Source organism: the organism of the source record quoted next, unplaced genomic scaffold (assembly GCF_019419815.1).
Source record: "Pyrus x bretschneideri cultivar Hongxiangsu unplaced genomic scaffold, Pyrus_bretschneideri_v1 Contig12, whole genome shotgun sequence".
Classification (NCBI taxonomy): Eukaryota; Viridiplantae; Streptophyta; class Magnoliopsida; order Rosales; family Rosaceae; genus Pyrus; species Pyrus x bretschneideri.
In genome coordinates, this window is record NW_025999413.1 from 5,639,624 (window position 1) to 5,662,043 (window position 22,420).

The 22,420-nt window shown below is 34.8% G+C and overlaps 3 protein-coding genes across 3 annotated transcripts; 1 reads left to right on the forward strand and 2 right to left on the reverse strand.

Moving 5' to 3' along the window:
• Window positions 1–1,355: 1,355 nt before the first annotated feature.
• LOC103944520 (isocitrate lyase) lies at window positions 1,356–4,493 on the forward strand. Its single transcript, XM_009354987.3, has 3 exons — window positions 1,356–1,385; window positions 2,105–3,707; window positions 3,998–4,493. Exons 1-3 carry the CDS (start codon window positions 1,356–1,358, stop codon window positions 4,090–4,092), a joined length of 1,728 nt encoding a protein of 575 aa, XP_009353262.3. The 3' UTR covers window positions 4,093–4,493.
• A 2,464-nt stretch (window positions 4,494–6,957) lies between these two features.
• On the reverse strand, window positions 6,958–10,858 carry LOC103944519 (syntaxin-132). The gene is made up of 13 exons (XM_009354985.3): window positions 10,556–10,858; window positions 9,548–9,661; window positions 9,222–9,278; window positions 8,984–9,032; window positions 8,602–8,690; window positions 8,430–8,503; window positions 8,289–8,331; window positions 8,145–8,205; window positions 7,997–8,022; window positions 7,828–7,905; window positions 7,646–7,726; window positions 7,505–7,570; window positions 6,958–7,393 (listed from the first exon to the last, which is right to left on the reverse strand). Exons 1-13 carry the CDS (start codon window positions 10,571–10,573, stop codon window positions 7,229–7,231), a joined length of 921 nt encoding a protein of 306 aa, XP_009353260.2. The 5' UTR covers window positions 10,574–10,858; the 3' UTR covers window positions 6,958–7,228.
• Window positions 10,859–20,786: 9,928 nt separating this feature from the next.
• Window positions 20,787–22,124, reverse strand: LOC125474132 (vascular-related unknown protein 1). Its single transcript, XM_048577578.1, is given in 4 exon segments — window positions 20,787–21,071; window positions 21,171–21,242; window positions 21,368–21,660; window positions 21,663–22,124. Coding segments are annotated over 4 exon segments (600 nt in total). The 5' UTR covers window positions 21,760–22,124; the 3' UTR covers window positions 20,787–20,933.
• Between the last annotated feature and the right edge of the window lie 296 nt (window positions 22,125–22,420).

A 22,420-nucleotide genomic window follows, 5' to 3' on the forward strand; every position in this document is an offset into this window, starting at 1 on the left:
TCACCTAGCTCCTTGGAAGTGGAAACCCTAAATCTTAAGTACCCTTCTTTTATAATCATCACCACCAATCTAACAAACACTTGCAACCCATTTTACCCAATCTTTTTAATCCCCAAGAACCCTTTTAAGCCAGTCAAAGAGGTAAGGTATTAAACATAATTATTGATTAATTCCAAAGAACTGAAGAATACAAGAGAAAGTTCAACCTAATATTACAGAAGACAAATAGTTTTCTCTTCTGACACATGTATGTAATGTTACAAGCGCCGTGTATATTTTTTCTACATCTGTCACCTCTTTGTGACTGTGTCACACGTTGGTTGACACTTGGAGAGAAAGAAGTGAAAAATGAATTACCAACAAAGAAGTGAAAAATGATTATCCAACTCTGTATTTCTTGAAAATTATGATACAATTTTAAACAATTAAACAAGTTTCCAAACCAATAAAGAATAGCATTTAAGTAAATAAATCATGTATCTTATCAATTTCATGTTGTATAAATTACTAACAAAGAAGTGAAGAATGATTATCCAACTCCGTATTCCTTAAAAATTATGATACCATTTTAAACAATTACTTATTAAGAACAAGTTTACAAGCTAATAATTTATAACACGATAAACGATAAACAACTGTCATAATCATTGTGTGGTTTTGTATATTTGAAAATTATGATTACCCCTAGTGCTAGCTTCTTAAGTTGTTTATCATAAATGGATAAATCCCATATTACCATATATAGTGGCTAGTGCCTGATGCCGTAGTCTACATTGAGCATATTACACAACCAGAAACACACAGGATATTAGACAAACAATGACTAGCTCGCTAACAATATAGTTCATCTGTAGAAACCAGAAAGCAAACTGAAGATTAATTAAGAGTGGCCTAGGCACGTCTGAGAGACTGTTGAATAACAAAACAATAATAATATAATAACAGAAAAACAGAATCAGTTATTTCTAATTTTAAGTAATGAAAAATAGTGACATCATTTCCTAATTAGAAGAACAAGACAATTAAGCATGGTGACACCGGATAGTTAGAGAAGTGCATGCCATCACCCTACGTGCCTGCAAATGCAGCTCCCGTGGGACAAGTTTCTCTTTTTTTCTGCAAGATAACAACGAAATATATTTATTACATTATAAAAATTAGAAATTAATTTTGAGAAAGCACAGTGGAAATTTCTTGATTTTTGTTTCTTTCTTATCCGCAAGGGTAGAGTTCTATCAATGTCACAAGAATTCTTACCTCCCCACTGGTGTTATAAATAGAGGGGACTTTGGAGGAGGTTCCTCAACTTCTCCTAGTTGTTTAACAAAGCTCATATACCAAAACAAGTTCTAGCCATGGCCGCATCTTACTCAGTGCCTTCAATGGTAGACCATCAACAACCTTTATCCCATTTCATTTCCTCCAATTTTCTAATAGTTGTCTTTGCTTGTGAGTCTCTACTAGGAATTTTCTAAGTTTGTGCTATTTCTATAGTACATTATAATGGTGTTAAGGCACTTATTCGTGTTCATGTCCTTGGTTTTGCCTAGTTTTTATTTGTTGGTTCATAGTTTTATACGTAGGTTATGTATCCCTCGTCACCTAAACAAACTTCTATGTTGACGAGCTCTCGCAGTAGCAGAGTCTAGGTGTTAGACCTATTATTGTTCGTAGGTCTCACTCCCTTTCCACTGCGCCGAGAGCTATACCATTTAATCAGGGTCAATGTTATGTTTAAAAAGGAGAGAAACTTAAATTGAAACACTCGAGTTCACAAGGCATAGTTGCCATTTGAGTGAAAGATACAGGGGTTAATTTGGTTAAAGAGGAACTTAGCACTCTTAAAAGTTGATGAATTTGCTTATAAGTAAAAAGTATAGCCTTCTTTTATGGAAGATTATGTACCTAAATTTACATTTCTCTATATGATGATTATGTATGCAGTTGATGTTGTTTTGAAGAACCGCTGGATAAAATTTTGGTCGGCACTTTAAGTCTAGATATTGGAACACAAATGAATGAATTTACAATTAGAATGAGCTAAAAAGTTCGGAATGCAAATTGGTTTCCACATGTTCGTAACTGGTGAGACTTGTGTATACAGATAATGGAAGAAGAAGGAAGGTTTGAGGCAGAAGTCGCAGAGGTGCAGGCATGGTGGGGCTCAGAGAGGTTCAAGCTCACAAAACGACCATACTCAGCTAGAGACGTTGTGGCACTAAGGGGCACCCTAAGACAAAGCTATGGCTCAAATGAAATGGCCAAAAAGCTGTGGAGAACTCTCAAAAATCACCAAGCCAATGGCACATCCTCAAGAACTTTCGGTGCCCTAGACCCCGTCCAGGTCACCATGATGGCCAAGCACTTGGACACAATTTACGTCTCCGGTTGGCAATGCTCGTCCACACACACCAGCACCAATGAGCCTGGTCCCGACCTTGCTGACTACCCTTATGACACCGTCCCAAACAAGGTGGAGCATTTGTTTTTCGCTCAACAATACCACGACCGCAAGCAAAAGGAGGCGAGGATGAGCATGAGCCGGGAGGAGAGGGCTAGAACCCCTTATGTTGATTACTTGAAGCCAATCATTGCTGATGGTGACACCGGTTTTGGTGGCACCACGGCAACTGTTAAGCTTTGCAAGCTTTTCGTGGAGCGAGGCGCGGCTGGTGTTCACATTGAGGACCAGTCATCTGTGACAAAAAAATGTGGTCACATGGCTGGGAAAGTGCTTGTTGCTGTTAGTGAACATATTAACAGACTTGTGGCTGCAAGGCTACAATTTGATGTTATGGGAACTGAGACTGTATTGGTGGCTAGAACCGATGCGGTTGCAGCTACATTGATCCAGACCAATGTGGACACTAGGGATCATCAGTTCATATTGGGGGCTTCTAACCCGAATCTTAGAGGGAAGAGCTTGGCAACCCTTTTGGCTGAAGCAATGGCTGCTGGCAAAACAGGAGCTGAGCTGCAGGCCATTGAGGACAACTGGACTTCAATGGCACAGCTGAAGACATTTTCTGAATGTGTCACTGATGCAATCAAGGCCATGAACCTTGGCGAACACGAAAATAGGAGGAGATTGAGTGAATGGATGAGCTATTCTAGTCCTGAAAAGTGTTTGTCAAATGAGCAAACGCGAGAAATTGCTGAGAAGTTGGGGCTTAAGAACCTTTTCTGGGACTGGGACTTGCCTCGAACAAGAGAAGGGTTCTACAGGTTCAAAGGGTCTCTGATGGCAGCGGTCGTGCGTGGCTGGGCTTTTGCTGATCACGCTGACATTATTTGGATGGAGACTTCGAGCCCTGATATGGTTGAGTGCACCCAATTTGCTGAGGGGGTGAAGAATAGGCAGCCTGAAGTCATGTTGGCTTATAATCTTTCACCATCTTTCAACTGGGATGCATCTGGGATGAATGATCAGCAAATGGTGGACTTTATTCCTAGGATCGCCAAGCTTGGCTACTGCTGGCAGTTTATCACGCTGGCAGGTTTCCACGCTGATGCGCTTGTGACCGACACTTTTGCGAGGGACTACGCGAGGAGGGGAATGCTGGCTTATGTTGAGAGGATCCAGAGGGAGGAGAGGAACAATGGAGTTGACACACTTGCTCATCAGAAATGGTCCGGTGCTAATTTCTATGATAGGTACCTCAAGACTGTCCAGGGAGGCATTTCTTCCACTGCTGCTATGGGCAAAGGCAAGTCATTATAATTTCTAGTTTTCTTTTTGACAAGTCGAATTTATATACTATCCTAAATCATGAGAAGAGGGATTCGAACTACAATGCATGGGATGTACACATGCCCTACCCGGAAATGCAAATTCAAATTCCACTGTGGTGAGACATATACATTTAATCTAGTCGGACATACTACCCTAACCAACTGACCTAACCTAAATCTGTCCTATAATCGGATTCTCTTAGTACATTGAAAATGTTATTGGTAACTTATACTTGACCAAAATTGTTTCATTTTACATTTTCAGGAGTGACTGAAGAGCAATTCAAAGAATCATGGACCAGGCCAGGAACAACTGATCTGAGTGAAGGCAATGTTGTGATTGCCAAGGCAAGACTGTAAGAGAGAGAGAGAGAGAGAGAGAGAGAGAGAGAGAGAGAGACTTGAATGGAGTGTCTTGAGTACTTTGGGACATTATCGAGCTATTGTGGGGACTGGTGTAGAATAATGTGCTGCAATAACATATAATGCAGGTGATTGGCATTTCTGGGTATATTTTTTGTTTTTGCTACGAGTGCATTCTAGTGTATTTCTTTTATTGGTCTCAAATGTGAGGACCGAACTTGTTCTTGTGTAATGTATTATGGGATATTCTTCCCTGTGTTTGAAATATATCATTCCATTCCTATTAATCCTATGTTTCTTCATTTTCTTTGTCCAAGTTTTTGCATAAACCATAAACCCTAATTCCCCAAAAGAATCAGCTATGATCAATAAACGGCTTCTGAGATATACTGGGTAAAAGAAAAATGATGAATCTTATGTTCTTATTTCTCATAATTTACTTATAATTGTCTGTCGTTCTTTATGTTGCATGGACACTTCAATTTTATAGGATATTAGGTGTTCAACACAGACATAGACACGATGCCTTTGGACACCGCCCAAAGTATGTTGGACACGTACATTTTAGAGAGTCCGTGAACTTTTTTCAACATTTGACAGCCTCATTGTATTTATTAACCATTTTCCATTTCTTTTCTTTGCTGACAGAGATAAAATTCATTACTTACCACAAGAGTAAGCAGCTCATTATTGAACCGTAATTGTGCATTTGATAATCCTGCCTGAATTTCCTGAAATCGATTACCATATTGCATTGTTTCTGAATATTGTGCTTTATAAATTAAATACAGGAATTCAATTCATCTTGCCCTCCCAAACAAAAAGTAAAAAGAATAAAAAATGGAAAATGTAATAACATGCACCTTGTAATTATTAAGAATTTAAGATTAATGATAGAGTGATATACATGTGATGGAAGATAAGATTGTCAACCTTTGCACTGCTGATTACTTCTTCCATGGCTTGAGAATAGAGAGTACGATGATCAATGCAATAATCAAGAGCAAGATTATGGAAATCATCATGCATTTTCTTGACTTCTTCTGCAAGCTCTTTGCAGTTTGTAGGGCAACATTCCCTGATTGTACATGGTCCACTGCATTTGTCACCTGTGTACCAAATAGAGATAATACCAACTGATCAATGTGTTTTCCATTTTCCGACCAAAAAACACAAAAAAAAAAGAAAAAGAAAAAATGTGTTTTTCAATAGTCTATGCCAAGGGAATTATTCGATTGTATTTCTAGATCTCATTGACTACATTTTTGTACTAACCAAAGCAGATGTGGTTTTTTCAGAGTACAAACACGTATTAAATATTAAATATGTATGTTTACAAATAAGCCATCATATAGTGTATTAAATCAATCAGATCTGTAATGTATAGGTCCTTAAAGTGGTGCTACACCACTCAATAGACCATGATGGTAATATTTCTAGGTATTCGTATTATACAACCAAGTAGGTATTTGTATTGAATACGTATTCGTACTATACAACCGAATCACAGTGATGATGAGTAAGTTGGACCTGTTTGATGAAAGGCAACTAATCCAAGGTCATAACAAGCCCTATTGGTGAATTATGAGCCCAAACCAACCCAACCCAAGTTACCAATACGTAACCAATTACTAAAATTCAACTGATGTCATAAATGAACAAATAATGAAATATACATATAATCTACCTAAGTTGTATTTGATGCTAAGAGAACTTTAGGGTTTTCTTGTTACACAATCAATATAACAAATAATTAGGAAGATGAGCGCATGATAAACATTATGACAACATAGTACATTAGATTGTCGAGTAACAGAACATTAATATAGTGGTATATGCACATGTGTGCAACCAAGATGTACAAAAATTCTTCACTTTGTCAGTTCAACTCAAACGATCATAAATAGAAATCAAATTATGACAAGTAATCATAGTTAGTTTAAAACCACCCTAAAAAACTTTAACCATCGTATATATGGACATAAACTATAGACTGGTTCTCTTTGAATGAGAGGAAAAACAAAAGGAGTACAATAATTGTTGTGCTAAGGTATAATAGACAACGTTTAGGCTAGAACTTAGAACAAAAGTGGTCGAATTCGTCGATTATATATAACTTCTCTCTCACAACTTGCCCGATTGAAAGTAAATCTCACTAATTCGCAATGCAACCTAAATGCACGCTACGAGAAAAACATTATATATAACCGGTTCATACAAAAACTCATTTGTTGAAAGATGTCACTTTGCATTAGGTTTAGGTTGCATGGATTTGATTGCAATTTTCGTAGTGGTGAAAACTAGGCTTGGACTCCATTGCCATTATCTTCATCCCACACCCCAAGAATAAGGAGGCCATTTTTGCAAAAGACTAGGAGACAAAAGGATTACCAACAACGTTTTTGAAGAATAATCATATGGAATCAATTTTTGGTTTTGATTCACGAAAGGGATGAAGTAGAAAGTGGCAGACTGGCATATAAGATAAATACGTGCACAATTTAATATAAAAAAATATATATAAAAACAAGTTTTGAAAATTGCCTGTAAGAATAACTTAGATGAAGATAGATTATTAATATAAAAAACTTAGTTAAAGATAGATTAGATTAAACTAATATTAACATTTTTAAATAATATAACTATAGAAAATAAATTCATTTTTTTATATGTTAAAGATAGATTAGATTAAACTAAAATTAACATTTTAAAATAATATAACTATAAAAAACAAATTCATTTTTTTATATGTTACGTGAGGACAAAAAATTAATTGATTATATGTTTTTATTAAGCATCCCACTATTTGTCACATTTGAAAATGTAAAAGAAACAAAGGGTGAATCTTTTTAAAGCGTCAAATTGTCAATAAAATCAAGAGAAATTATAATGCTTTGCCGCAGGACGAGTTTACAATCGTTTTCAATTCGCAGTCTGAAATGCAGACACACCACCATCAATAAACCAAAGCTTCACAAGAATACACACACAAAGATAAAACATTTATAGCCAAGGAAGATGAGGAAAGCACACCGAAAAATCGCAACCAAAGAAGTAAAGACACTCTCCTCGGTCCTCCCAACCAACCCGTCAATATTACACGGTGAAGAGACAAGGGCAAACTCAAGCACCCTTAGCCACTTTTCCATGGTTTGAGGACGGTAGCGACTATAATAGCTACTATTATTAAGAGAATAATGATTGCAATGCACATCCATTTTCGGGAGTTCTTCTGGAGTTTCTTTGCTTTTTGAAGCGCAGTGTTCCCAGATTGAACATGATCGACTGCATTCGTAACCTGGATAAGATTCCCATCAACACACAACACAAAGCAATACACAATTACACACGCAGCGAGCATATATGCATGACCGAACATATGTTCAAGGATGCAAAAGTAGAATTAAACCTGAGATTCGATATTGTCTAAAATCTCTCCTTGAGCATCGACCAAGACTGCCATATCGAGGTAGATCTAAAAATTTAAAACATATTAGAAGGTTTAGTTTCTCAAGTAGACAGACAAAACCTCATGTTACGGCACTCATACCTGATGCAAGTCAAGTAGCTTTTTCTCAATTTCCTTAACGGTGTCATGCCTCTCTTGAATTTCTTCCAACGTATTTAGTACCTGTAATCAGAGGTTCAGAGTACCTGATATAATTCTCACAAATTTATCCAAAGTGGAAGGAATCTCAAAATCAAATATAACAAAACTCAAGAGAAGTATACCTGTCCTCGTCCCTGTTCTTGAACTGCCTTTTGGAATATTTGCTCACTATTTCCAGTTTCTATCAGGTTGTCAATTGTCTAATACAGTCACCATATTAGCCGGATTAGGAACACATTCAAATTAATATAATTTTGAAGCTCAAATTCGCTAATTAGAAACCCTGCTCACCTCTTCATCTGGTCTGGTTCCCGTAACTGCAAGTGTAATGTGTAAAGATATGATCACTCAATAAGGAATACGAAGATAGAACTATAACACATTGTCTTAATATGTAGTTTGTAAGTTCTACTTGTTTGTGTTGAAAAGGCATGCTAACCTGTAATGACTCTTCTCTCCACAACCTCACGATATTCATCTTGGATTCGTTGTCTGAGGGTCTGAAACATAAAACATTGATGAGCGAAAAATGGGTCGGGATAAATGAGTCCAAGGGTAACAAGCAGAATTTATATACACATACCTGAAACTCGATCATTATCTCCCTAAACTTTTTTGTCAATGAACTGCCAAACAGAAAAGTAGCTTATAAGTCAACTTGCTCGACCATCAATCCAACATACAAAATCAAATGCTCTACACAAAATATAAGCACTCTACTAACTTTGTCATGTTCATTCGCGATCTGTCAACACCTGTTCCCTTCTCACATCCAGGTTTTTGTCGGTTGGCTAAGTTCTGGGGAAAGGATAAGGGAGTCATTAGCAAAACCAAAAAACACCTAACTTATATTAGATGAAGTTGGCATATCAAAGAAAGAATTATTAAAATATTACATCTTTGCTAACTGCTTCTAGTTTCGCTTTGACACCACGTGCAATCTTTCCTACTTCATCAATATCTTTTTCCATCCGCTTTTTGATTGCTGAAAAAAGGATAACGGTCTTAACGTATAGCAGACAGAGCAGAGAATAACAAATCAGAAATCATAATGCACCATGAAACAGTTAGCAAGGGATTTCTCCAAGTTCCAAGCAGTTGGCAAGTCTGCTTAAAACTTGTCACTTTTACAGTTTAACTTTTTGTAGCTAGCAAATTAATCCATGCTGACTACAAGCTTATTTACTGTCAACGTTTTGTAACACAAAAATACTCACGAAATTTCACTTTTAGGCGCAAGCTTTTGAAACTATGATTGAGTTGGAAAATAGCTTGTACCTTTCATGGCAGATGCTTTTGTAACAGACTTTGACTCCTCGTTTGCATCCTATAGGAAAATTTTCAGCAGTAAGTTTCTAGTTAACTGTTAGAGAAAATCCTAGACCAGAAACATTCACCCAGTGCCAATCAAATTCAGATAAATGATAAATAGACCCCAATTCCAGGAAAATTAAAATGTAGAAGCACGTCTATACAAACACAACATAGCTATGAATGACACGACACATATGCATACCTTAAGTTTTTTAAGAAGCCCGGAAAGCTTATCCACCTGTTTCTCAATCTCTTGTATCTAAATTCAAAAAAACAAAAGAGATCAGGACAAAGCAACTGATTAAGCATTGACGAAAATGAAAAGAAAAGGTAAACAAAAAAGCAAATGCCATATAATCCAATAGCTAACTGGTTAAGAAGAAACATAACGAATGTGTCAGATAAGGGATTTCTTTCTTCTATATCTAAACAAAATAATTTGCACAAATCCCAAATATATTATATGGGTTGCATTTCCAATTTGCAAAGCAGTCTGCAATCAAATGGAACTTTGTGGATAGGAAAGACCTGCTTATTGAAAGTATCCATCCCTGCATCGGAATAGCCATGTGGAACTGGCCTTCCCATTTCAATATCATCTGTTCCAGAAGTCTGAGCTCTTGCTTCACCAACAAATGAATCCTAAAGCATAGCATATTACACAATATAAGCACTGAACACAACTGGCTGAAATAAACATTAATTTTCTCCTAATCATTCGAAGGAAGAGGCAATGTAGTTACACATTAACCGACCACAAATTCAATTCAAAATACTTAGAAATTCAGGTGCAGATGGTTTTTATGTCAATGGTACTGTTTGACAAACGATCTGACATCAATGTTATTAGCATGGTTAACAAAAATGCAGTGAATATGCAGTCTTTGTGATAGAATTCAGCAAACTCTCTGTTCAGTTGCTAACTAAACTCGGAACAACATATTCAAACATCAAAGACTTCCGATTTTTTGGGACCACTGGATTCAACGCAAGACAATCAGATTGAGGCTGAAAACTCAGACTATTTTCGTTTTTATCACAGAATTTCCCCTTTCAGTCAGTCAAACTCAAATCTGATGTGATATCTGATTCATCCATTTGAAAATTCGTCTCAAATTACAAGTGGGTATTCTCCAAAAAATCAGACTATTTTCGTTTTTATCACAGAATTTCCCCCCTTGAGTCAGTCAAACTCAAATCTGATGTGATATCTGATTCATCCATTTGAAAATTCGTCTCAAATTACAAGTGGGTATTCTCCAAAAACTTAAAATTCACATAAAAATCTCAGATAAAGATTGTCAGGTAGTCATTAGTCAATCACCAGTAAAAGGGTACCAATCCAATCCAAAAAGCATCAACCTTGTTCTAGAGCAAATCACAAAAACCCCGAATTCACATACCAAATTCACAACATTTATCAAATCTACTAACTTGTGCAATTGAATTACAAATCCAAGAGACTGCAAACTAAACTGTCACTTCAAAAACAGCCACCAAACAATTTAATCAATAATTTACTGAAAACCCAATTACCGTAAGCAGGTCGTTCATCTTGTACAAAATCAGATGGCCAGACAGAGAGAGGGGGAGAGAGAGTAAAGTTGGGAGACGGTGGATGAGAGAGAAAGAGCTGTAGGAGGAGTGATGAAGTCGTTGGCTTTGTTGGGTGGCCGGCGAAATATGAAAAAAAAAATATAAGGAAAGAAAGGAAGATGCAAGACAAAAAGTGACAGACAGACAGGCAAATAACAGCCCACTCGATTACACGAAAGGGGCGTTACATACAAATTCCAAACAACAGTTCTAGCAAATATTTTACGTTGTTTATTATTTATAGTTTTGTTTAATATTACATTGTTTATGTTGGTGAGCTGCGTGATCTTTGAGGATAGGTCGTCTCTTCCGACAACAGATGGGTTCCAGAAAATTAAGAAAACCAAAATACAGTAAAAGAAAGAGAAAGAACCCTTTTTTTCTAGCTTAATTAGTGAAGATTATTGCTCGCACATGAAAGATAGTTACCATTAAATACCAATTTATTTGTACTTTAAATGTTCTTTTGACTAGGTTACCAAAAAAAATCTTTTATTTTTGAGAAATTGATTGAAAGGTTTTGATCCAAGAGAAATAGAAAACAGGTTCCGTCGTTAATCGCTACTGTTTATTTACTCAAACTTTATTAATTTTTATTTGTTATCAAGGTCTTTAATTTTTTTCACGTCAAACTTTTATAATAAATAATTTTACATGTCAACCATTTGTATTTGATATTTAGTATTTATTATTTTATAGTCTTGGCTGTAGGAGAATTGTTTATGGTAAGTTTTTTTTTTTAATTTTAAACGCCTTATTCCTAACTAATCAACAAGATTATCTTCTGTTTTTTTGAACAAGATTATTCATTGCTTATTTTATCGTTCATGGTACATATATCAAATTCGTACCATGAATCACTATCACATAACTTATGTACCCATCTATTACTAGTGCTATTGGTTTTTTTTTTTTTTTTAATAAACAATATTATTTACATTAGGGGAAGACGGTGAGCTTAGTTTTATAATGAAATAGCAATAATGTGGGTCAAATTAGCTTGAATATCTAAGACTTCTTACTTACAAATGAAAAGGACTACAACTAACCGTAGTACTAAGTGACACTTTTTTTTTTTTTTTTTGATGAGGGGGTTTCCTTAAGAGATGTTCTGTTTGTGTAAGAGCATGATTTGCAGATAAAGAAAGTAAATTACTCAATTTCGCAAGTAATACCCAACGATGCATTGGGGATCATGAGTTGCTATGATTGGAAGAACCCCTGATATGTTTCCTAATTATTATTAGAGGAGGATCATGTGATTATGTAACACACTAGTGCACGATACTATTTTTCTTCAATCGAACTAAAAACTCCAACACAATGCCACAATAAATATACAACCTACTCTTTATACGTATTTTTATTTTTCTAATGAATATCGTACTCTCTTTTAATTTTCATAGGAATTTAAATTACAAGTCGGATCAAACTCCCCAGAAAAATGGGAACCAAAACGGCCTAAATTAACATAAAGGCTACCTCAAAATGCTTATGATTTGCAGTTACTAAATTACACCAGCTCAACTCCAAATCCCACGGGAACAAGAAGTATTATGACTTATGAGTTATCAATATTTTGGGTTTGGGCCTTGTTGGTTTCAACCATACTTCTTATTACATAATGCCTGGCCCAAATCATCCCAAATGCTTTTAGTTTAGTTTATAGGCCTCCTATACTGTTACAGTCCGAGAGAACCAGATTTGGCATTCATCCTTCATTTCCTACAAGGAAACAAAATCCAGCATTTGTACAAGAACTTTAACACAACCCTTCCCTATGCTTACCTCCTACATATGATTTTAATCAATATTATGATCTCCATTGCCTCTAATCATCATTTCCCAATAGAAATCGAAATTAAGCCGGCAATCTAAGCTTACTAAGCCTCCACTAAGCTTACTAAGCCTCCATTTTCTCACAAAACCAAGCATGACAGCTAAAAAAAAAAAAAAAAACCAACTAGACTAACCTGGCAGATAAATCAAGAATACAGAAACAAAAAAACGTCGCAGAGGCCTCAAAATCTGCTGTGGTGTAACTGCAATCATAGTTTTTTTTGTCCTCACAACAATTTCACTCACCCTCTTGAAGCCAAAAGAACCCAAAATCGATGCCTTGGATTGGTTGGAATTTCTAAATAAATACTTTATAAGTGATAAAAAAGAATATGATTAGACCATAATAAATGAGATCATCTATAGATTGGTGTAGCAAAATTTGACCGTTTGGATAAAGGGGTACCTTAATTGTCACTTAAATGAGTGGTATATAAATTCATCAATGATGATATTCGACAATTTATTTACCATATGTTTTTTGAGGATTTAGCAATTACGTAATGTTGTTACAAACTCTTTACTATTTCACTTTGTGGATATAATGAAGTGATGTATTTGCTGAAGACGCGCAAGTTTGATGGCATTCATCAAAATTAAATAAACAAAGTTGCTAGTTAATTTTAACAAGAAAAATGTTTGACCGACAAGATAAATTGCACCAAGCAAAGCCTGAGATTCCGTAATCTATGTGAATGTATTTAAGGTAGATGATAAAACATGCATGAACTTCACCTTCTTCCTTGAGATATCCAACAAAACCATCCCAACTTCAACTTTTATCATCACTTTTAAAGCTTAAAATATACCTATAGAACATGTGAGAATGTGAAGGTAAAAAAGTTTCACATTGGTGAAAGGAAAAACTTATTAAGAACTTATAAGAGGTTAAACTACTCTTCATATTGCCTTGGTTTTTAGTGAAACCTCAACTTCTTCATAATCATTATTTTTTACGGCCAGAGTAAGACTGATCGGAATGGGCGTACCTAACAAATTCGGTCATAAACTCAATAGCTCTGATTGGATTAAGTTGCTTAAACGAACCAGCAATGCCACCACATTCTGATGCTAAATGAACCAGCGATGCCACCACATGCTGCTGTACTTTGGGGAGGATTGAAATACATGTACCTCAGAAGTCCTATCATGAACTCAACATCTTTGATTAGATTAAGTTGTTCAAACGGACCAACAATAATACCACATCCTACTGTACTCTAAAAAAATAAGCAATTTCTACTGATTTGCTGAGATTGATCATTATTGTTTGCTTTCTCGCAAGCAGCCGAACTTGCGTAACTCTTGTGTTCTCTATGGTATGCATATTTGGCTCCAACAATACCTTAAAAGTGTGGCACCTACGAATTGGATTTGTTGGAACTTCATATTCTATCGGATGATAAGTACCTTTCGAATCATAGATTTAGAAATTTCTAGCAAAACCACCAAAAGGTCTGAGGAGAGAAGTAACTACACGTGGACGCTAACGACAGACATCAAGAGATTCGTATCTTGTTAGAGTTTTCTTTTTTTGGGTGCTGGTTAACGACGAGGTTAAACGTCAACAAAGAAGAACTACAGTAAAGTCATCAGGACGCCGTTAGAAAGTGCCACCACCAAGAGTCTGAAGCTTAAACAAAATTTACTGGATCGACAGAACAACTTGACAAGTCAGAAGCTTAACAAAAATATATAATCTCACAAGCAGTGTCCAATTTTGTTCTAGGTCTGACGCAGGTTCTAATAACAAATACAACATTTTCTCTTGTCCTTTTTTAATTAACGCCGGCGTTCCGTAACATGAAGCTTTAAAATTCGTTGTACTACTAGATTTCTTGTTTTTAAATCAAGAAAATAACGGAAAACTTACATGTTATATAGCTTAGGTTGTTGACTAACGACATATACATTGAAATATATAATTGCTTATGAGGTGGAAGAACCACACCTGCGATCTACATTGCTCTCATTCACGAATCATCACGTCATAAGTACAATTAATATTTTTTAATTACGGCTTAATTATTGAGTGGAAAATGAATGAATGTAGACTACAGTTTACACTTATTTATACAGAAACGCAAATATTAGTATTAGTTATATATGGTTGCAAAGATACGAAATTAGGTAATCAGATTATATGCTTAAAAATATTCTAGTTTAATATTAGCTTACAATAGAATGGTTGTTTTAGGGCCGGCAAAGGGAAATTTTTCTAGCTATTCAATGTTTGGTTTGTGAGAAATGAAAAGTAGATCATTCGGACAATTTTTGAAATAAATATGATAATTTTATTGAAGAAAACTTAAGGAGCATACATATCATGGTTGAGAAGTGCCCTGATAGCATCAGGGGGTTCTTCAAACCAACTAACTGAAGCACCTCCTATCAAACTTAATTTAGCGAGGCAATGAGCCACACTATTACATTCACGAGGAATATACGAAATCATACACTCCAAAAAAATGAAGGTTGCATTTTTTTCATTCTCATGTTGAGAAAAAAAAAATGCTTCGTTGGTGTTTAGGATCGGATTAAAATAGATAAATCATAATATTCAAGGTGTATTGAAGGTAAAAATGAATTATTTATTTGGAAGAATTAGAAGGGAATTAGACATGGAGGAAATTTCACCCTTCTAATCGTCTCATTTGGAAGTAAACTAAATATGATAAGTTTCATTAATAAGTTAGGGCTTGCTTGAGAATTGCTTTTAAATGACTGAAAACGCTTTTAGAACAAATATTTTCAGGTTCCAAAAGCACTTGAAGTGCTTCCTTCAAGAAGCACTAGTTACGTGCTTCTTGCAGGAAACACTTCAAGTACTTTTTCAAGATTAACTTGCATTTTTACTAAGGATCAAATTTTTCTTTCTTTCTAAAAGTGTTTTCAGTTATTTAAAAACACTTCTCAATGAACTCTTATTCTACCTTCAACTTGGACTTATTTTTTTTCGTTTCTTTCTTCAATGTATCTTGATTTCTCTTTATATTTTGTCACGGGACCTAAATGGCCATCATTATTTTCTCATCACGGGTAATGTATTTACCATATTAGGTTTTGGAATCATATATATGTTTTCTCTAATGCAAAGACCAAATTACAAGTCACACTTTGGTGAAATGATCAATTGAATATATGGACGAAAATTTTGACAAGGCATGGTAGCACATGGCTAATTGCCTCTTTAATTCAATGAATGATAAACTTCAGCACGGGGTGGGTCCTGCTTGTTTTTTGAAATAGAATTGGTCTTCTTCTTTTAATAGTCTTTGACCATACATACATCAAAAGACAATAGACAATTAGACATGCCCTAAAATCACGCGGTACAGAAAAGGAATAACCATCTTATATGTTGGTCTTTGTCATACAACATCTCGTTCTTCCATAGAATAAACTGTTGCTTTTGTAAAGGGGTAATGTTTTTTTAAGGGAGGCCAAATTTAAAAAAAAAAAAAAAATTATAAATCAAATGATGTGGTTGTTGATGATTGAATTATTACTTAAGTGTTGATTAACATGCTTATTTCTTATTGATGACATATCATTTAGTTTATAATTTGGTTTAAAATTTTGATTTACCTAGCATTAATGTTGTAAAGTATTTTCATCGTTATTAAATAAGATTGTTCTTCTAATATTTGCATTCCTTCTTTAGTCACACAGTTACATTGCTCTGATATGGGATAATCTAATTAAATTGCTGACCCAAAAGAAAGAAGGGAAGAAAGGAAGAAAGAGTTAACCTACGCATGTCAATACATAACACTTCATTAAACATTTCGGCAATTTAACAAGTGGTGAATTATCCTAATAGTTATAATTTTTCTTTTTTTAACTCATCACATTCTTAGTTTAAACCCTTCCTCTCTCCTTAGTGTAGTTTAGACAAGAATATTGCTGGTATTTTGACATATCTACTTCAGTAAATCATACATATTTTTAATGTGAGATTTTAAATATGGAACCTTTTATCAAAATATAGTGGGAGCTGCACCAAGTCACTCTAACGCTAGGAAGATATATTGTAAATATCTATATTATTAGAAGATGTTCAAAAGTGGAATCTCCTCCTTCAAATACTAAACAAACAAAAAATCATGAAAAATATGACAGAAAGAAAAAGAATGAGCAGATTGAGGAAGTGTTTATATTCAGGGAATTGTTTTAGCACTTCAAAAATCTCATTCTACACTCCAAACTTTTTATATTAGAAAAGAAAAATACACTTGTGAGGAGTGTAAAATAAGATTTTTGAAGTGGCAATAATACTTCTTTATATTTATATATATTCGCTTTTTATGCTTTACCCTTCATCCATCGCTTCCCATTTTTCTTTTTCTAATCGTAGCATATATTACATGAAATTCGAATTTAACAAATAGAGAAAATTTCACATATATAATTGGAGAGCATGCATTTGAATCTTCTCCAATAATGTGCATCCAAAAGCACCTGCATGAATAAAAACGTCACAACTAACTAAAGCACCAGAAATAAATAAGGAACCCTTGACGCTCAAAGAACAAAAATAATAATATTAACCCAAAAGAGTCAAGGCAAAAAGCTTTAAGCACATGAATTCAAAAACATCAACAGCCATGAAGACGAGACTTTACGAGCATGACCCTATACTAGCTAAGGGATTTGCATATGCATGAGTTGAAAAAGAAACCTACTTGAACAACACTTTGCAATTAATGGATAACTACGTCTATGTGCAGGCAAACTCTGAAAACCATCCTTCTAGATAAAAGAGTGAAAATGGCAATCCAAAGTGGTGAAAGAATAAGTCTTTTAGAAGGCATATATGCATGCATGTCATCCTCTTAAGCCGACAGTGATTGATAAACTGAATTAGACCTTTAATCTACCACTCCACAAGTTGAAATCACATTATTAGTGGTCGTTAAGTACTATGTGATTGATTACCTAACTTTGATTTGCATGCTAATCAATTCAATTAAACCCAGAATGGTTCGCCAAAAAGTGTTGATGCACAAAATGAAGATAATTGTCTTTTGGATTGGACGCTAATTCTTAGCCCATTCCCTACTGTAAATCTGTGATGATTTGGCTGCAATTAAATGTAAACAAATGAAAATATTAGAGGGTTCCCAAAATCCATAATTATTTGTCTAATCCAATTATCCACCAATTTATAGCAAAGCACTATGCTTTAATCTTTCGTGTCTTTGAGAGATTGGAGAACAAGATCGTAAAGTAGCACCTAGGCACTCGGTAGCATATTCATAATTATGACTTGGTAAACTTTATACACACATAGCTAAATTAATCACATGTGATTGAAAACTGAGTGTTAGCCAAGTTTGCTCAAATAGTATGCACTCACTTATGCATTTAAATTTGAATCTATTTTTCTGTAATTTAGATGAACTTAGTTTAAATCATTTTATTTTATTTTTGTAACAAAAAATAACAAGTGTGAAGTCCGCAATTAATTATATGATGGATTTGTATGAGAATGTGAGGTAAAAGAGTCTCACATTGGTGAAATGAAAAACCTTGCAAAGGCTTAAGAGGTTGGGCTACTCTCTATATAGCCAATTAGTTTTTGGTGGAACCTTAATTTTCTTTAATTTGAATATATTAGAGGTGAATATGCCAAAGGCAGGGCCACACATGCGCACAAATTAAATTATAGGTAGTTGTATATAAATTACGTATATAATTTTATACATTGGTAGGCCATATGGTGTGAAGGAGAGCATTGCACATCATCCACTATATTCCTCCTATATGTGGCCTATAAACTTCTTCAACTATGGATGACGAATTAAAGTATATTTACCTGATTAGGGTCTTTTGTTGCCACTTCGTTTTGTAATATTTTTTTTTTCGCGTTTTAATATTCATGTAGTGTATATGGTGTAGCATTGCCATCATGCGTGGTAGAACTATCGAAAGAGCTAGAAGTTTTATTTTTTATTTTTTTTTTATTTTTTTATTATTGAAATTCTAATTAAGAAAAGAATACCTACCTTACCCAATTTTTTAAAATATAATTTTGCTAATCTCTAAAACCATCAAATTGTTTAATTGAATTATTATCATGTCTTACAATGCACCTAGCTAGTCATTCAAAATATTACATTATATCTGAAGTGAATTTAAATACATTGTATATCTAGTTTATTTATACATGCATGGTTCTTCTAATTCATGTAGCCTTACTAGTTATTTTGTGAAAAAGTTGAGGTTCCACCGTAAAACTAATTAGCAATATGGGGAGTAACTTAACTTAATAATAAGCCCATGTAAGGTTCCTCCTCCCATCAATGTTGGATTCATTCTCAACACGTCCCCTCACTTATGGTGAACACATGGACAACACAACCGGTAACGTGGAGCACGTGTGGCCGTTTCACTTCACATGTAGGACAACCTGCTTTGATACCATGAAGAAAGTTGAGGTTCCCCCATAAAACCAATTGGAAATATGGGAAGTAGCCCAACTCTTATAATAAGCCATTGCATGGTTTGGTCCCTCACTAATGTGGAACTTTATCCTCACATTCTCGCAAGTTTTCGTCCAATAAGTCTTACAATTATCTAAACATATATATATATATATATATTAACTTTATATGCATGAATTCTTTTTGTGTTATGACCAAGAAAAACTAGTTTAATTAAATAACAGCGATCCAGCTGTGTACATAGTCAGTAGAGAAAGTATTATGCATTATGATCAAGTTGACAAACGCATCAAGAACCTTATTATCCTATGCTAAAGCACTTATAACAAGTTGACGTATATGCTTCGCCAACAAAAAATGTTGACGTATATGCACCACGAACCTTTTCCTAGACTAGAGTGACAAGCATTCCTATAGTCTATATCTAAAAATGTCGCTTAATACCCACTTATGGCATTCTTGTTGATAAAGAAAGCTATCGATATTCAATAATGCGTCGTTTGGTTGATGAGAAAACAAAAAGAAATACTTTCCATCATATCCACCATATATTTTCTTATCTAATACAAATAGCATTACGTAATTCATTCGTGATGCCGAATTTTAAGCTGTAAGAGAATGAGATGATTATATGCATTAAGTTACATCCATACTAAACTTAGGATCTCTCGCAAAAAAAAAAAAACAAAAAAACCCCAACGCCATATTAGACAATCACTAATTTTTAGACATTCAAAGAATAAATCCACAATGCGTACGTATATCAATGAGGTTTCATTCAGATAACCCTTTGCGAAAAACACAAAGGAAGCAGATAGGTAGCTGTTGTGAATATTGTTTCTAAACAAACTACGCAAGCTAGATCTTATATACGAATGCCTTCTCACCTGCTTTTAGTGCTCGTGCACATGGAGGGGTCTTGTATTGCAGCCGTTTCTGAGTATTTTTTATACATGAATTGGCCTGAATGAGGTTGGAGATGAATTAATATATAACCCTATCAATCTACTTTTCCTCTTTTTATTTAATTATTTTTAGCTATTTTTAATGCTTTTTTCGAGCGTACTAGGAACTAACATCCTTTAGGGTTTAGTTGCGATATTCTTATGCTCTTTGCATGTATATATTCTCATGCCCCTTCTTCATATTTTATTTGCAAGTGGTGTAGTGTTTTTTTGGTTGATAGGGCACTTTTCTTTAATCTACTGGTCCCGAGTTTTAACCTTTCTATTTTTCTCAATATGACTTTTAGAATAGTAATGTCTTTTGTACCAATGAACAAAAAAAATATCATATTTTATTTTTGTAACTATATCTATATATGGGAGTGGATGAGTCGATGAGAAGCAATTTAGCAAAGGGGGCTCAAAAGGCCGGCCTTTTTGGATGACTGTGTTAATAAACCACAATCGCTTTCCTGTACTACTTTTATTACTTTGATAATTAAACGGCTGAATTTGGGGTTTACTTATGAGGGCAACTTCCAAAGGATAAATACGTTTTACGTCATATATATAAATTTGGTTGCTGGATATTAAGATGCATCAAGTGAAAACCTCCAGTCTGAGACATATTTTCAAGTTAATTAATAAAACTGTTTACCAGCCTTAGCTACTAGATTTATTCAAGCAACATAAGACTAGCCAAAAAGCATTCTACAGTTATTTACTATGGTAAGATTTATCTATGCATAAATTCTAGTGTAGTACTATATATTGTCAATGAGATAACCATATATAGTTCATGTGAGTGTATATACATCATGGAAGATTGATCTGGGAAACATTTGGACTACAGAAGAAAGTACACACACACACACACACAGATATATAAATATATATATATATATATATATAGAGAGAGAGAGAGAGAGAGAGAGAGAGAGAGAGAGAGAATGATCACATATCTTACAAGAACTATATACACACTACACACACACTAATGGACAGATATTTCCTTTATACAGGAAGTTACGGAAGAAGCATCAACTAGCAGAGAGGTAAAGGTGAGATTCTTCATTGCAAAACGTGAAATTAACCAATATAGTTCACCAACCAGGACATGGGAACCAAGCAGAACCCTTTGTTCTTTAAGTCCGTACAATCACTACTTTTTTCATCATGTGTCTGTTCTATCTCTGCAAAATGTTCTACAGTAGTCCCCTCATTACCCTACAAAACCATCAGAACCAAACCAAAATGATTATAATTAATCTCCTTTCAAGAGAGAATTAATAGAAGAAATATTAAGGGAAAGAAAAAGAATTGTACCAAAGAATTCATATTCATATGATGATCGTCTATCTTTCTGGGATTTATATCAACTGGTCTCAAATCACCAATCTAATATAAAAAAAACAATAAGAACACAAAAGAACAGTCAATTCCCAAGAACTAACAAAAATTGGAAAAAGAAAAGAAAAAGGGAACAATTAATTTGTATGTGTGGCTCTAAATAAAAAAGGGACCTTGGGACTATTAACAGGAGAACTAGCAGTGTCCTCCAAATCATCACCAGAAATCTTTTTGGTTCTTGTTTTCTTGAAGCTTAATTTCCTGGGAAAATTATTGGGTGGTACCCCAATAGAGCCTGCATTGCTTTGATTGTTGTGGGAAGCTAATTTCCATGCAGCACCAGAAGCAGCATCAGAAACCAAAGAAGAGGTGTATCCAAAACTTTGCGCTCCTCCTCCTTCTTGTTCTTCTTGTTCTTCTTGTTCTTGTTCTTCTTTTCTTTTATTATTGTTGTTCGAGAAGTCTCAAAGTAAGCAGTCCAACCACTCTCCTCCTCTGTGCATGAGTATGAGGTTTCTTTTGAAGGAACAGCTTTGATCAACGATGAATTGCAAGACTTCTCCATGACAGAGAGGGCAGCTGCTAGGTTTATGCTGCCTGATGAGGGCCTTTTGATTCTAAAAAGAGAGATTTATATATAACCGAAAGAGATGATTAAAAGAATGAGGAAAAAGTAGAAACTATAATACAGAATCTTAGTGTGGGGCGGGGTTGGGTTTTGGGGGGGTGGGGTGGGGTGGGTGTGGTGTGTGTGGGGAGAGAGAGTTGAGGAAGTTAAAAAAACCAGAAGTTGCAACATAAAACCAAGGGTGAGAAACGGGGATAGAAATAGGGAGAGATGAAGAGAGATATATAAGAGAGAACGTGCAGAGAGAAGTACAAACTATATGAGAGGGGGGAGGAGTTGACCTTTCTGGTTGTGATCAAATTGGATTTTCACATTTCTCACCAGTATATGGTAACCAACTTTTTCTTTGTATGACTTCTTGTGGCATCATGGGTTTCAACTAATCCCAATTAATGAATCACTGGCCAACTAACATCTCAAAACTTGGACTGCAGGCTACATTGGCTGAATCAACATTTTATAAGTATATGCTTTATTTTAGTTACGATACTTTCATGCTCCTTAATAATATGAAAGTCTTGCTTGCCCCATAATGTGATATTATTTTATCATACAAAAGTCATAACCTGAATTGTTTATTTTCTTTATCATCATCTGA